General features: G+C 47.7%; 1 protein-coding gene across 1 annotated transcript in view; it reads left to right on the forward strand.

Annotated features, from left to right (window-relative positions):
• SH2D4A (SH2 domain containing 4A) overlaps positions 1 to 14,453 on the forward strand; it is an 83,694-nt gene that overhangs the window by 6,102 nt on the left and 63,139 nt on the right. The window contains exon 2 of the mRNA XM_045286850.1: positions 14,215 to 14,384. Within this exon, the coding sequence (XP_045142785.1) occupies positions 14,215 to 14,384 (170 nt within the window). The remainder of the gene's footprint in view (positions 1 to 14,214; positions 14,385 to 14,453) is intronic.

The raw sequence follows: 14,453 nt of genomic DNA on the forward strand, positions 1-14,453 counted from the left end.
GTACATCCTCTGGTCTAGCCAGACTTGCAAGGTAGAATTCGGATCATGATAGTGGGGGCGGGGAAGAAACATTTAGGAACTAGAGGAAAGTTGTCTACCAGAAATTTTATCGTTACCGTGGTGGCTCACTCTTGGGCAACTCGATGCTAGGGTGTGATTGGAAGGCCAGCGAGCATTTGTGGAGTTTACTCTGTGCTTGACCCTGAACCCAGAGCTTAAATACATGATTTCATCAAGCAGCCACAGCCGCACCCTGAGCCAGAAATGACTATTCACGGTTTACCCAAGAGGAAAGGGAGGTTGGGAGGTGGCATTAACTTACTTTCCCAGGCCATGGCGTAGGTGGGGAGTGAGGAAGCTGGGTCCTCGCCTGGGTCTGTTCTTTCAGAGCACTGTGGGTTTGAAACAAACCAGCTCTCTGACGAGGACAGTGGGTGCCAAATCCCGGGGACTGGGGTCTGAAGGGGCCTTGCACACTTCTCAAAAGGATGCCTGCTTGGAGCCTGTGCGCTGTATTGTCTTATCCATCACACCAGCTGCGGCGACCTTGCCCCCGAGTAAGCGTTGTTCAGCCCCTGTTTCCCTGACCCTCTGTCAAATGGTGGAGCCCTGATGACAAACGGCCAGGTTTGGTTATGGTGTGGGCACACTGGGGCTGTTGTGTCCCCTTGAGACAGACTGGGACTTGTGGACATTTGTTTGCTGGCTTCTTATTGTTCCCAGCCACGGGTCCAAGTCGTTTTGCTCGAAGCCTTCCCTGTTCATGGTAGAGTGATAAGCCCTTGATCTGTACTCCACCCGCCTCTTTGCCCCTTTGCTCTGCAGCCCACTGCTGGCAGGCAGCTTACCGCGATTCTGGATTCGGCTGATGTGAGCCCTCCGCCTCTAGGAGCCTCTGTCTTTTTTGAGCTCTCTCCCTGACCTTGAATGTCCGTCTTCCCCCCAGGGGTTCCTCACGCTACACTGGGGTTTTTAAGGGAGCTCCTGGACTCGTCTGAGACTTCACTGACGGCTATTAAGAACCTTGGTGATGTAGGGGTTACGTTGGGCTGCTGACCGCCAGATCAGCAGTTCAAAACCACCAGCCACTCTTTGCGAACAAAAACCAATAAGACTTTCTACTCCCATAAAGAGTTAGTCTTGGAAACCTATCGGGCCAGATCTACCCTGGCCTATGGGGTCATTATGAGTCAGAATTGATTTGATGGCAGGTGTGTGATTTTTGAGTTTATAACCCAGGAAAATGCCTACAGCTTTTTGTGCATGATGTCACAATGCTCACAGACTCTCTAGACTCATTCACAGGCTTTCTGGGAATTTACAGATCCTATGTTTAAGATTGAAGAGCCCTGATAGCACAGTGATTAAGCAATCAGCCACTAACTGAAAGGTTGGTGGTTCACACCCACCCAGTGGCAACATGGGAGAAAGACCTAGTAATTTGCTCCCGCACTGATGACAGCTTAGAATTCCCGTGGGGCAGTTTTGCCCTGTTGCATGGGTTGGCTGTGAGTAGGAAGGGGCTCAGTGACACCGAGTGACAACAGCAGGTTATGGATCTGCCCAGGACAGCCTTTATCTTTGCAGATTAAACCGTCCCCATCTGCAACAATGGGCTCAGACACTATTGTGAGGGTGGTGCAGGAGCGGGCAGTACGTTGTTCTCTCGCACTTAGGGATGCTATGAGTTGGAACCTACTTGAAGGGACCTCACATCAGTAACAACTGCACGTGCCTATGGGGGGTGTAGTGGTTACACATTGGGCTGATAACCATAAGGTCAGCTGTTTGAAACCACCAGCCCCCCTGAGGGAGAAAGCTGAGGCTTTCTGCTCCCATAAAGATTGACAGTCTCAGAAACCTACCCTGTGCTGTAGGGTCGCGAGGAGTTAGAATCAGGTCGATGGCCATGGTTTGGTGTTTTGGTTTGGATATGTCTGTGGAGGAGCCCTGGTGTCACAGTGGTTACGCTCGTGGCTGCTAACTACAAGGCTGTCAGTTTGACTCCATCGGACGCTCAGTGGGCGGAGGACATAAAGATTGACGGCATGGGACATGGTTCTGTGACGGCTGACAGCTTTGGGAACCCGATAGGGCTAGCCCGGCTCTGTCCTAAAGGGTGGCTGGGCGGCAGAACCGACTCGATGGCAGGCAGTGCGTTGTGCCCTCGGTTTCGCGGTGCCTCACACAGAGTGAAAATCTGTAGAACCGTGTCAAGCAAATCTTGGCCGCCATTTTCCCACCAGCATTTGCTAACTTCGTGTCTTGGTGTTGTATTTTGGCAATTCTCACAACATTTCATTGACTGGTGCTGTAATGGCAGGACACACTTAATAGGCTAGTACGCTGTAACATCAGCTTTTTAGAAGGGGGAGGGGCTTTAAACCGTGCATGGAAAACTTTCACGTTTTATCTTTTAATTCATTTTTTCCATGTACTTTTGAAGCACCTTCACATGCACCGAGAAGCCCAAACATCGGTCTGACTTTCTTTATTGGGACCTTCGCCGAATGCCTGTCCTTCAGTGCTGCGCACACCAGGGTGCCAAGCAGGCCGCATGCCTAAGCTTCTGACGTCGTGCCGGTCACTGAGTAGCGGATGCCTCCATTTGGAAAACCCACAAGCATGGCAAGCTCCAGGTGAAACGAAATTCACCATCATCACCCCGTCTCCTCCTGCAGCCTGGCCCTGCCACTCCCACTCTCTCAGGTTCCTGGACACCGAAGCCAGAAACCTGGCTCTCAGCCACCCCCTTGTCACCGAGGCCTGTACACTTTAGTTCCGTCCCACCAATCAAGAACCATCCGCAAATCGGCCCCTTGGTGTGAGTCAGGCGTAAGCACTGTATTTACGTTACATAAACCCTCCCAGGGTCAGGTTGGGACTAATCAGGTAACGTACGCTGCCCCTGGTTTACAAAGGAGGAAAGGGCCTTGTCAGTGGTAGGAGTCAAGGGCAGGGTCAGGATCTGGACTCAGGTCCAGCTGTGTTCTTGACCACAGATCCTGACCCCTTTGCCTCTTGCTTGAACATCTGCGCCCCAGACTCTGAGCTTTCGAATTTACCTGGGCTGGTTTCATAGGTGCATGGTGGGCATCTGTTTCTGATAGATGCAGTTTCCCCAGTTGCCAGACAAGACGATGAAGCTCGGGAACAGAGGACAGTAAGTGACCTGCTCCAGGTCACACAGGTTTATACGTAGATAAGGATTTAGGTCTGTGTGTCATGTCGCTAGACCACACACTCTTAATCCCTTGATCTTTGATCCTAAACTCTTCTTTGCTGAGATCCCAAGATCCTCCACGATCCCGGACTCTTCTTTCTCTTGACCCTCCCCGCGCCCAGGGAATCAGTTGTTCTTCTCTCTATCAGTCATTAATCTGCTGTTGTGACTGGATTTCTCTTTCCTGTATGACCCCACTTCCCAGGACAGTAATGTATTGCAGCTACCTTTTTACCTCTAAAACAAGCAGAAACATCTAGCTATTAAGAAAAAAAATAGTTTAATATTTGTAGTACAAGATTATTACCTAGGTTGACAAATATAGTGAACAATGGAGAAAGTAGCAGTTACGATTTCAGGAAGTCCCGGGAGGAGTTGGCCTTGATCGTTCTTTGGAAGGACATGGGCTTGATGTTGCTGTTAGTTGCTATTGGGTTGGTTGCAACTCAGGATGACCTTGGGGAGGAGGGAACTTCACCAGGTCAGTGCAAACATTCCAGTACCCTTTCCTTCCGTTTTTTTTTTCCATGAGCCCTGGGAAACCCCCTGTGTAACAGCATGAACGCTTGCCGAGTGGCCGCTTTATGATCAGGGTTTGAGCCCGTTGTGCTGGGCCTTGTCTCTGCATTTCACTGAGACCACTCCTGGTTCGTGTTGCCTCTACCAAACGTGCTGCCACTTTCTAGCAGGTCCACAGCAGGTGAACTGACTTCGCACCATCCTTGCTTCTGAGGAGCTTTTACAGTTGTTCCAAAACTGGTTTGCTTTTCCCTCTTGGCCGTGGTTGGCTTATTCGAGGTCCTTTGCCAGCACCACAGTTCAGATGATTCCGTACTGTCTTTCTCATGTCTGTTGACCACAATGCTCCGTACCGGTCCATTTGTGAAGCTCCTCACTTCCAGGCACAAGCCAGGCTGAAAACTGTAGCCCGAGCTGCTTCTGTGGGGACAGATAGGAAAGGACATGATGGTGGCCATTCTTCCAGGTGTGTCTAAGCATGCTCTGCCCGATGCTGTCCTGGCATTCCTTTTGGTTGTTGCCCTTTCAGGTGCGGGGATTCTGTGAGCACGTTACAAGGCTGCCCAGAACATAGGGTTGGGAGTCATGCAGACCAGTTCTGAGTTCTGGTTCCATTATTCATTAGCTCCATGATCTTTGATAATTGCCTTGACACCCTGACCTCTAACTTCCTCGGTGTAAAATAGGGTGACTAGTAACTTGGGATGTGCTCTGAATAACTAATGACCAGTATGGCATGGCAGGGTGGGCGTCAACCAGCTAGAAGGGGCATGGTCGCATCACGAGCGTCTTGGAGGCTCCCCCCGGCCCCCACATTCATCTTGTGGTTTCTGGATCCGGGTGGGGTGTTCAACAGAAGAGACCATGGTGTTTCCCTGGCCTAGTGGTTCTTGGTGGCCCAGGGCTTGAGTTAGGCTGACTTGCATTTTCTAGCTTGTTTCAGGAAAGCTGGTTTCAGGAAAAGGTCTCAAGAATGAAGCTGTTATACAGAAGATGCATAAACAAGGGTGAAGGATGGGGGCCGGGAGGGAAGGTATAATTAAATGGAGGTGCTATAAAAAGGTCCCTCCCTCACTGTCCTCTGATGAGAGAGTGCACATAATTTCAAGGGGAAGTAGACAGAAAGCCCAGAATGCCTGATTAGTGTGAATTATGACAGTGCATGCCCTCTTAGAATCCCTTTAGTTGGTATTTTTACAGGGGCAGGAATGTGGTTCTGTGCATATATTTTCAGTTTCCTCTTGCCAGACGGGAGCTTTTCTCTCCTTGTTGACGACTTCAGTCTTGATCTCTTCTCCGTAACTCCCTCGGCCCATCATTCCCCCGGCCTGCTGTCAGGCACCCTATCATTCTCCCCTGCCAATGAGTCAGCTGTAAAACCCACCCCTGGGTCCCTATTTAAGGAAATCTTTGAATTGTTTTTGTTCTTAAACTTGTCTTTCTCCCTTGTAGACCTCTAGAGCTGCTCCAGAGCATGGGAGACGGAACGAATGACCTTCTTCATCCTTATTGACCGTCCACCCAAACACATGTTTTCAGCCTCTCCTGGCTCGTACCATTCTTTCTGTCCTCTGCCCTGGTAACCCGACCCCACCTGTCTCCCTAAAATTGCTCAGATGGCTTAACTGTCTTTTGCTCATTGTGTCCTCAATCATGGAAGCATTTAACCCCGTCACCCTCCTCTCTTGGCTTACATCCATTGCATTCTCCAAAGTGTATGTTTTTGAGTAATCATCAGAATCCTTCAGAGTGATGTCCAACTACGTAAAGCCCCTCTGAACTCTTTGCTTTCTGGCTCAATTCAGGCGCTCTCAGGTGACAAAAGGGGAGCCCCTGGGTGGAGCAAACCATTCCTGTACTTGGTTGCTAACTGAAAGATTGAAGATTTGAGTCCACCCGGAAGTACTTTGAAAGAAAAACTGGGCGATAAACTTTAGAAATGTCACCATAGTTTTATTTTTTGTTTGTTTGCTTGTTTGGACCTGCCTGTAGACAGAGAGAGGAGCAGTGTCTCGGTTCCTAAGACCATCGGAAATATGTGTTTCCCATGGTCTCAGCTGACCCCTGTGAAAGGGTCGTTCGACCCCCAAAGGGGTCAAGATCCACAGGATGAGAACCGCTGTACTAGGATAACTGATAAATGACTGACTTAAATACTATGTCACTGGGAAAATAAAATTAAACAACAAAAAAAGGGCTGACCTTGAGGACATGTGTCACTAAAATCTATTAATGCACAAAACCCAGACTTACTGCCGTTGAGTCACTTCTGACTCACAGTGACCCGACAGGAGGGAGGAGAACTGCCCTGTGGGTTTTCAAAACGGAAACTCTTTACAGGTGAAGAAAACCTATTCTTTCTCCAGATTAATACATAAAAGGACCTGAAACATCAATAAATAATGCTGGATTCTGCAAATCAAGAGAATATAAAAGGAAATCAAAATTCCCTATACCAAATTGAGTGGACTTTAAATCTGGGCCGGCAGTGCTCTAATAGCCAAGAGGGATGGTATGGGGGTGGTAGCAGTGGATTGAAGAGTACAGTGTTACAGAGAATTGAGCCAATAATACGATCAGTCTCTGGTGAGGCTTATTAGAGGCGACATCCCCAAGTGGGACGCTTCAGATTCCAAGTGGAAAGTTACAGCAGCAGCAGAGATTAGGAGACAAGTCCCGGGGGCTGTCTTAGAGATTAAAGTCTAGCACCCCAGTTAGTAAAGGGCTATGGATGGCAGTGACTGCCTAAAGTCCAACTTAAGGGTCTCCCCATAGATTAAGCCTCCATTGAATTCTTTCTGATCATTAATCAAGGATATAGATTAAATTTCTCCAGAAGCAGAGGGAGTTGGAAAGTGGACAACCTCCCCCATTCTCCAGCCAATCCAGGGTGTCCTGTATGCCTTATGTTTATCTCTGACTGCCTACATCAGATGGTCCTGGATCAGTCTTGTAAAATGTTCTATCTGACAATGTAGATGCCCCAATTATGGTCCTGTCCCTGCTTCTGTAGTCCCACTTATAACAATGATGTATTGATCGTCCACCAATCATGAACTTGTGACAGTTTCCTTTGTTCCAATATTATTTAATTAGATTCCCGACTTGAATGTTTCCATGACCTACACCAATGATCTCCTTCATCCGGGTGACTTCTGTTTGCGTCTTTCTATTCTCCCTGTCGCTACTAAGACTTAACAAATATTCTCCCCAAATTACATTTGAGATTGGCGTCCCTTTTGCTGTCTAAAACAGAGCACAAGCTAGTTTCTGATGGGCAGAAATGATTGAGGAGGCCCACGAAGGAAAGATCTGTTTTAGAGTAAAAAGGAGATCCCATTTTAAATGGGATAGTTGAGAGGGAACGTTTGTTAAATCTTAAGTGACAAAGACAGCACAACGACACACACACATCATCTGGATGAGGGAAGCCACCAACAGGAGGTGGACATGGCTTCCCAGGTTCACAATCGAACTGTGAGTTAAAGAGGGTGTGAGGGAGGGGCAGGGCAAAAGAAAACTTCCCGTAGTTTTATTCTAACACATGCGGTTGCCCTGACTTGGAATTGACTTGAGAGAACCTGTTATTGTTAATTGGAGGGGGGGGTGGCGGGGGGAGTATTCAGAATGGAGATATTGTAAGGGTCATTCTGCCAAGGCTACTCCCTCCTCCTTTGACATCTGGCTAAAGCTGACATTTTACGTGTAATTTTCTTTCTGGGCTAAGAGTTATGATTTATTTGTCTTCACTACCACCCCCATGCCTCCCCTCCTTTAAAAGATTCTAGACTGTTTTGTCTTTGTTACCAAAATAACCAAGCCAACCTCCCTGGCATCGAGTCAATACTGACTCATGACCACCCCCTCAGTGGGTCCTGTCGATTCCAACTCGCAGTGAACCCATATCACAGAATAGGACAGCTCTATAGAGCTTTCTGGGCTTTACGTTTTTCATTATCTTTATGAAGAGATACTATAACTATGATTCGAATCTATGTGGTAACCACTAATGCCAAAGGAGAAGAAATGGAAGATTTTAATTAACTTCTTAAGTCTGAATTTAGCAAACATGTGCTGGTAATTACTGAGGATTGAAATACAAAAGTTGGAAACGAAGCAGAAGGATCAGAAGTTGGAAATTACAGCCTTGCTGATAGAAATGGTGCCGGAAGTGAATGATAGCGTTTGCAGGACCAATGACTTACTCATTTCAAATACCATTTTTTTCATTACATAAACTTTATTGGATTGGATCAAAGCATCACAGACAAGTCTAAAGGAACCATCTAGACTGTTGCTAGACACCTTTTAGAGCTTACTCATCAGCCTACTGAACTGTTCATTTTTCAGAAACATAGACACCATCCCAAAACTTTCAGATATCTTTGTTTTTAACTGTTGTGGCTTGCTGAATAAAAGCAGCTGAATTTGATACAAGCTCAGTCATTTCCTTCAAGAATTAAGTCATCTTTCTGGACTTGAGAACCAGAACAAGCACCACCTGTCCTCATGCGAACTCTCCAGATGCACTCTTCACCCAAAAAGTTACGGATTTCAACCAGAGACCCATCCTCCCGAATAACCACGTTGATGGGAAGTGAGCATACACAGACCTCATCTGTATCGGAAGCCCAGTGTAACACCCTTGATCATGTTCTGTATGTGACTACAGATAGTGCGGACTGTAGCCAGTTCCTTTTCAGTTGCCCACCATATGTCAACTTGAAGCCTCTTCTTCTTCCCAAGGAGGCTGAGTTCGACGTTGATGTGACTGAAGTCCCTCCGCAGACTGTCTCTGGAATGTCGACAGTCTGGTTGCTGAGAATGGTCTTCATTCTCGCAGTAGATGCGGCACAGGACAAGCACCATTTTTCCAACAACGTGGACGTGGATTACACATGAGCCTCACTGCTTGGAATATTCAGGAATCAAATTAAGTATATCTGTGGGAAGAGTTGATGGAAAAGTTCAGTGTCATCGGTCAGAACAAGGCCAGAGCCCATCTATGGAACAGACCATCAAATGATCACATGTAAGTTGAGGCTGAAACTAAAGAAAATTAAAACAAGCTGAGGGAAATTAAAACATGACTTTGAGTATATCCCAGCTGAATTTTAAGAGACCATCTCAAGAATTGGTTTGATGAAGATCAGAGGAGTTATAGGATGACATCAAGGACATCCCACATGAAGAAAGCAAAAGATCATTAAGAAGACAGGAATGATTTTTTAAAAGACCAAAATGAATGGCAAAAGAGATCCCAAAACTTTCTCTGGACCATAGAGCAGCAAAAATGAGTGAAAGACATGATGCAGGGGAAGGAATCAATTATCAGACATCAAAGAACAAAAAATCATATCATTGTGTGCTCACCTCCCCAATACAATCGTTGAAGACAAATGGGTGCATAAGCAAATGTGGTGAAGAAAGCTGATGGTGCCCAACTATCAAAAGATATAGCATCTTGGGTCTTAAAGGCTTGAAGGTAAACAAGTGGCCATCTAGCTGAGAAACAATAAAGCCCACATGGAAGAAGCACACCAACCTGTGTGATCACGAGGTGTCGAAGGGATCAGGTATCAAGCATTAAAGAACAAAAAACCATGTCATTGTGAATGAAGGGGAATGCAGAGGGGAGACCCAAAGCCCATCTGTAGGCTACTGAACATCCCCTTACAGAAGGGTTGTGGGGAGGAGATGAGCCAGTCAGGGTGCATTATAGCACTGAGGAAACATACAACTTTCCTCTAGTTCTTTGATGCTTCCTTGCCCCCCTCTCTCCCCCACTATCATGATCCCAATTCTACCTTACAAATCCAGCTAGACCAGAGGATGTACACTGGTACAGATAAGAGCTGGACACACACGGAATCCAGGACCGATAAACCCCTCAGGACCAATAATGAGAGTAGTGATACCAGGAGGGTAAGGGAAAGGTAGGGTAGAAAGGGGGAACTGATCACAAGGATCTATACTTATAACCCCCTCCCTGGGGAATGGACAACAGAAAAGTTGGTGAAGGGAGATGTCGGACAGGGCAAGATATGACAAAATAATCATTTATAAATTATCAAGGGTTCATGAGGGAGGGGGGAGCTGGGAGGGAGGGGGAAAATGAGCAGCTGATGCCAAGGGCTTAAGTGGAGAGTAAATGTTTTGAGAATGATGAGGGCAAGGAATGTATAAATGTGCTTTACACAATTGATGTACCTATGGATTCTGATAAGAGTTGTATGAGCCCCCAATAAAATGATTTAAATAAATAAATAAACCACACACACAAGGAAAAAAGAAAGAAGACATGATGCCGTGAAAGAACTGGCCAGAGGATGCCCAAAAGACAAATCTGTTGAGAAGACAAAGTAAGTGTTACAACGAAATGTGCAAAGACCCCGGGCGAGAAAACCAAAGGGAGGACGATGTGTGGCATTTCTCATCAAAGAACTGGAGGGGAAAATTCAATCTTCACGTTGCGGGGGTCTTTGGACGCAGGAAGGAGATAGAAGGAATATACAGTGCCATTATTCCAAAAAGAATTGGTTGGTATTCAGCCACTTAAGAGGTAGCATGTGAGAAAGTTTCAAAAGGTTTGTGGGGAAATGGAATTATAAGACATGAAAATTTTGAAACTTTCCTATGATCCAGAGCTGGTGGTGCTGAAGAAAGAAGTCCAAGCTGAACTAAAGGCATTGGCAAACACCAAGACTCTGGGAATTGATGGAGTACTGATTGAAGTGTTTCAACAAAGGGGTACAACATTAGAAGCCCTCACTCTTTCATGCCAAGAAAATTGGACGAGAGTTGCCGGGGCATCCGGCTGGAAGAGGTCCCTGTTTGGTCCCATTCCGAGAAAAATGATCCAACAGCCTGTGGAAATTATTAAGCAGTATCATTAATATCACACACTCAAAAAACAAACTCACTGCCCTTGCGTCAATGCTGACTCATAACAAGCCCCTGTGGGTTTCTGAGACTGTAACTGTTTAGGGGAGTAGAAATCCCAGTCTTTCTCCCATGGAGCGGCCAGTGGTTTTGTACTGCCAACCATGTGGATCACAGACCAACGCAAAACTACTACATCACCAGGGCTCCACTACACCACCAGGGCTCCATTAATATCACAAACAAATAAAATTCCAATGATGCTTATATTTTAAGTGGTTGCTGCAGTATACTGATTGATAGGAAACTGCCAGATTCAGAAGAGGACATGGAATAAGGGATATTGTTGCTGACGTCTGATAGATCTTGGTTGAAAGCACAAAATACCAGAAAGATGTTTGCTTGTATTTTGTTGATTATGAAAACGCAATCAACTGTGTGGATCATAACAAACTGTGGACAACATTTCAAAGAATGGGAATTCCAGAACATGTAATTGTGCCCTTGTGGGACCTGTACACAGACCCAGAGAGTTATTTTGAACAGAAAAGAGGTTACCAAATGGTTTAAAATGAGGAAAAGTGTGTGTCAGGGTTGCATCCTTTCATCATACTTACTCAATATATTTGCTGAGCCAATAATCGGAGAAGCTGGACTATATGAGGAACGACACGGGCATCAGGCCTGGGGGAAGGCTCCCTAACAAGCTATGATGTGCTGATGGTACAACTCTGCTTGTTGGAGGTGAAGAGGGCTTAAAGCATTTGCTGATGCAGGTCAAAAACGACAAAGTTCCGTAGAGATTACAATGGTTTGCAAAGAACACACAAATCTTCACCACTGAACCAATCAGCAACATCATGATAAATGGAGAAAAGATTGAAGTGGTCAAGAATGCAATTTTTCTTGCATCCATCATCAATACCCATGGAAGCAGCAGTCAAGAAATGCGAAGGTGGATCGCACTGAGCGAATCGACTGAAAATAACCTTTCCGTGTTAATGTGCCCCCTGGAGGACAGGCGCACCTGACCTAAGCCATGGCCTCTCCATTCGCCTCATTAGACATGTGCAAGCTGCGTGGCGACTGAGCAAGACCAAAGGAGAATTGACGTTCAAAGAGGGTGTTGGTGAAGGATCTTGACTGTACTGTGGAAAGCCAGGACGGTGAACAAACCTGTCACAGAAGAAGCACCATGAGAATGCTCCTTGGAAGGGGGATTTCATCTCCTGCACTTTGGACATGTTGTCACCGGAGACCAGTCCCTGGAGAAGGACATCACGCTAGGTAGAGTCAGCGAAGAAGAAGATGATTCTCAACTGTGCCTGTAACTGGGCTCGGACATAGGAGTGGATGTGAGGATGGCCCAGGCCCAGGCCCAGGCAGGGCTTCCTTCTGCAGGTCATGGGGTTGTTGTGAGCCCGCACCGGCTTGACCGTGTGACTGAGGCACAGTAACAACCACCTTCATGGAAGCCGATCTCTAGATCATTCTTGATGAAGTGGCTGGTTGGCTTTGAACGGTTAACCTTCGGATGAACAGTTTTGCCACCAAGTCTCCTTTTCTAGACTAGCCTCCGGCTCTTTTCTTTGACTTCCTGCCCATTCTCCCGATCCACATATCCTTCTGGGACTTGGAGCAGCCGGCAGTACCCACCCTCTGAAGGCCGAGTTTGGGTTCGAGGGCATGGGGTGTTATACTGAGTGCAGCTGCTGGGACTCCTGTCCTTCCATGTCCCTCTGCCATGGTCCTCTCTGGGCATCTCCCTGCACTCTCAGACAAGTACTGGTGAAGATTGCACAAGTGAAGATGGAGACATGGACATAACAGACATGTTACTGATTGCCCTGAGAGAGAATGTGAAGGGTATTTCGTGAGGTATGACAGCTTTTTAAGTTGAGCAAACCACTTGGCATTCCCTCAAACAGATCGAGAATCCACCATGGTTGACTTTGAGTTCTTGCTGTCCTGGGACAAACTCAGAATCTGGCTTCCCTCCGTCACTGGGTCACCACTTTTGCTGTGTCTCCACTTGTGAACACCGTGTCAGAGCCGTTTCTTGCCGAGGGTGGCAGTTGACTCTCTTTCTAGTCATATCTTTCCTTCTTTCTCAACACGTCTCTGCCTAGAACTCATTATCTTGCAGAAAGCGTTGACTGGGCGATGAGAAGAATATAAAGAACCAGACCTTTGAACAGTCTGCTTCTTGATAAAAGGCATCCCGAGGCAGTGCTGTGAAGTAACTGCCCAATGATGTCTGGACCATCAGACGGTCTCCTTGGAAACCTCCATCTCCTTTGTGTCCAGAGACGGGGGCCAGTATGCTGGGTGATCGTTGAAGCGCCAGCATTCCTGTGCTAGTCTCCTGTCACACCTTTCAGCAGCACTGGCTAGCTGAGTTGGGGGGGTCTCCAAGTCCTTCCCCAGAGTTCGCACTCAGACCACTCTTTGGACCACCGTGGCCCCGAGTGGGTCTGCCCTGGGACTTTGGCCATCTGTGAATTGAGGGGGTGCCCCTCTTGGCCCTTCCTAAGTGAACACTGGCATGAGCCTGGCTAGTGCGGCAGAGACCGCCTTTCAAGAGCCTGGGAACTAGTGTGAAATACAACCCCTGAGACCAAATTAAGTAAGGGTTATTTAAGTCGCCTCCCTACAGTATCACACTACCCTGAGCAGCGTTATCTTCTCATGAGCCTGTGTGAATCTCTGGGACACCCATATAAGTAAATAATAGGATCATGATGATAGCAGTTGACCTCCATTGAACTCTTATTATGTGGCAGGCCTGGGGGCAGTACTTGACATCCACTAACTAAGCCACTCACCCTCACTGCCTGTAGGATGCTGCTGCCGGTGCCATCAAACTCACTCCTTAACCACCCCCTGTGTCGGAGCAGAACTGTCTGACGGGGGAGTTTTCTTGGCAAATAGATCGCCAGGGCTTCCTCCCATGGAACCCCCCCCTGAGTGGGTGCGAACCCTTAACCTTCTGGTTAGCTGCTGAGTGTTTCGCCCTTTGCATCACCCCAGGGATCCGTCATCCTCTAGGGGAGATGCCATTGCTCATTTCTCAGATGAGGAAATAGAGGCTGAGAGAGATGAGGTCATTGGTCTAAGCCACGCAGCTAGTAAACGGTGGGGCTCGGGGTTCAGCCCACGGCCAGTCTGTCTCACCCCAGAATGCAGGCTGCCGCCCTCTCCGGTGAAGCCTGGAAAGGTGGTGGATCGGTCAGCCTGGAGCAGCGATGGACTCTGTGGGTCACGGGGAGATTCTCCGACTTAAGTGGTTAGGGAGTCCGTTGCTATCCCAAAGGACAAAGCAAACGATGATTGCTTTCCACCCTGCCCTGCATTCCAGCTTTTTCATTTACCACACGGGGATGTGAAGGACCAAGTGCAGAGCTATGACTGCTGTGCCCACTGCCCGCCCCACCTCTTGGTGCTACTTGCTCCCAAGCAGGCTGGCATGAAACACGATGACGAGCACCCCCAACCTCACCCCCAACCCCAAAGGACCTTTAAATGCTTGCTTGATGGGACACATCGCTGAAGATATCCGTTGAGTCCGAGTTTTGTTTTGTTTGCTGCAGAGAACGGCAGATCTGTTCACTGGAAGCTGGGAGCCGATAAGGAGGTGTGGGTCTGGGTGATGGGCGAACACCATCTCGACAAGCCCTACGATGTGCTCTGCGACGAAATCACCGCTGAAAGGGCCCGGCTGACGGCCGCTGAGCAGGGAGCAGAAGTGCCCAGGTATGAGGCCAGCAAACCAACGAGAGAGAGGCGTGCAAGAGAGCGAGAGGAGTGGGAACAGGCTTCTTGCACGTGG

The sequence above is a fragment of the Echinops telfairi genome, unplaced genomic scaffold (genome assembly GCF_000313985.2).
Source record: "Echinops telfairi isolate 266 unplaced genomic scaffold, ASM31398v2 ScPeMD7_9;HRSCAF=40, whole genome shotgun sequence".
Classification (NCBI taxonomy): Eukaryota; Metazoa; Chordata; class Mammalia; order Afrosoricida; family Tenrecidae; genus Echinops; species Echinops telfairi.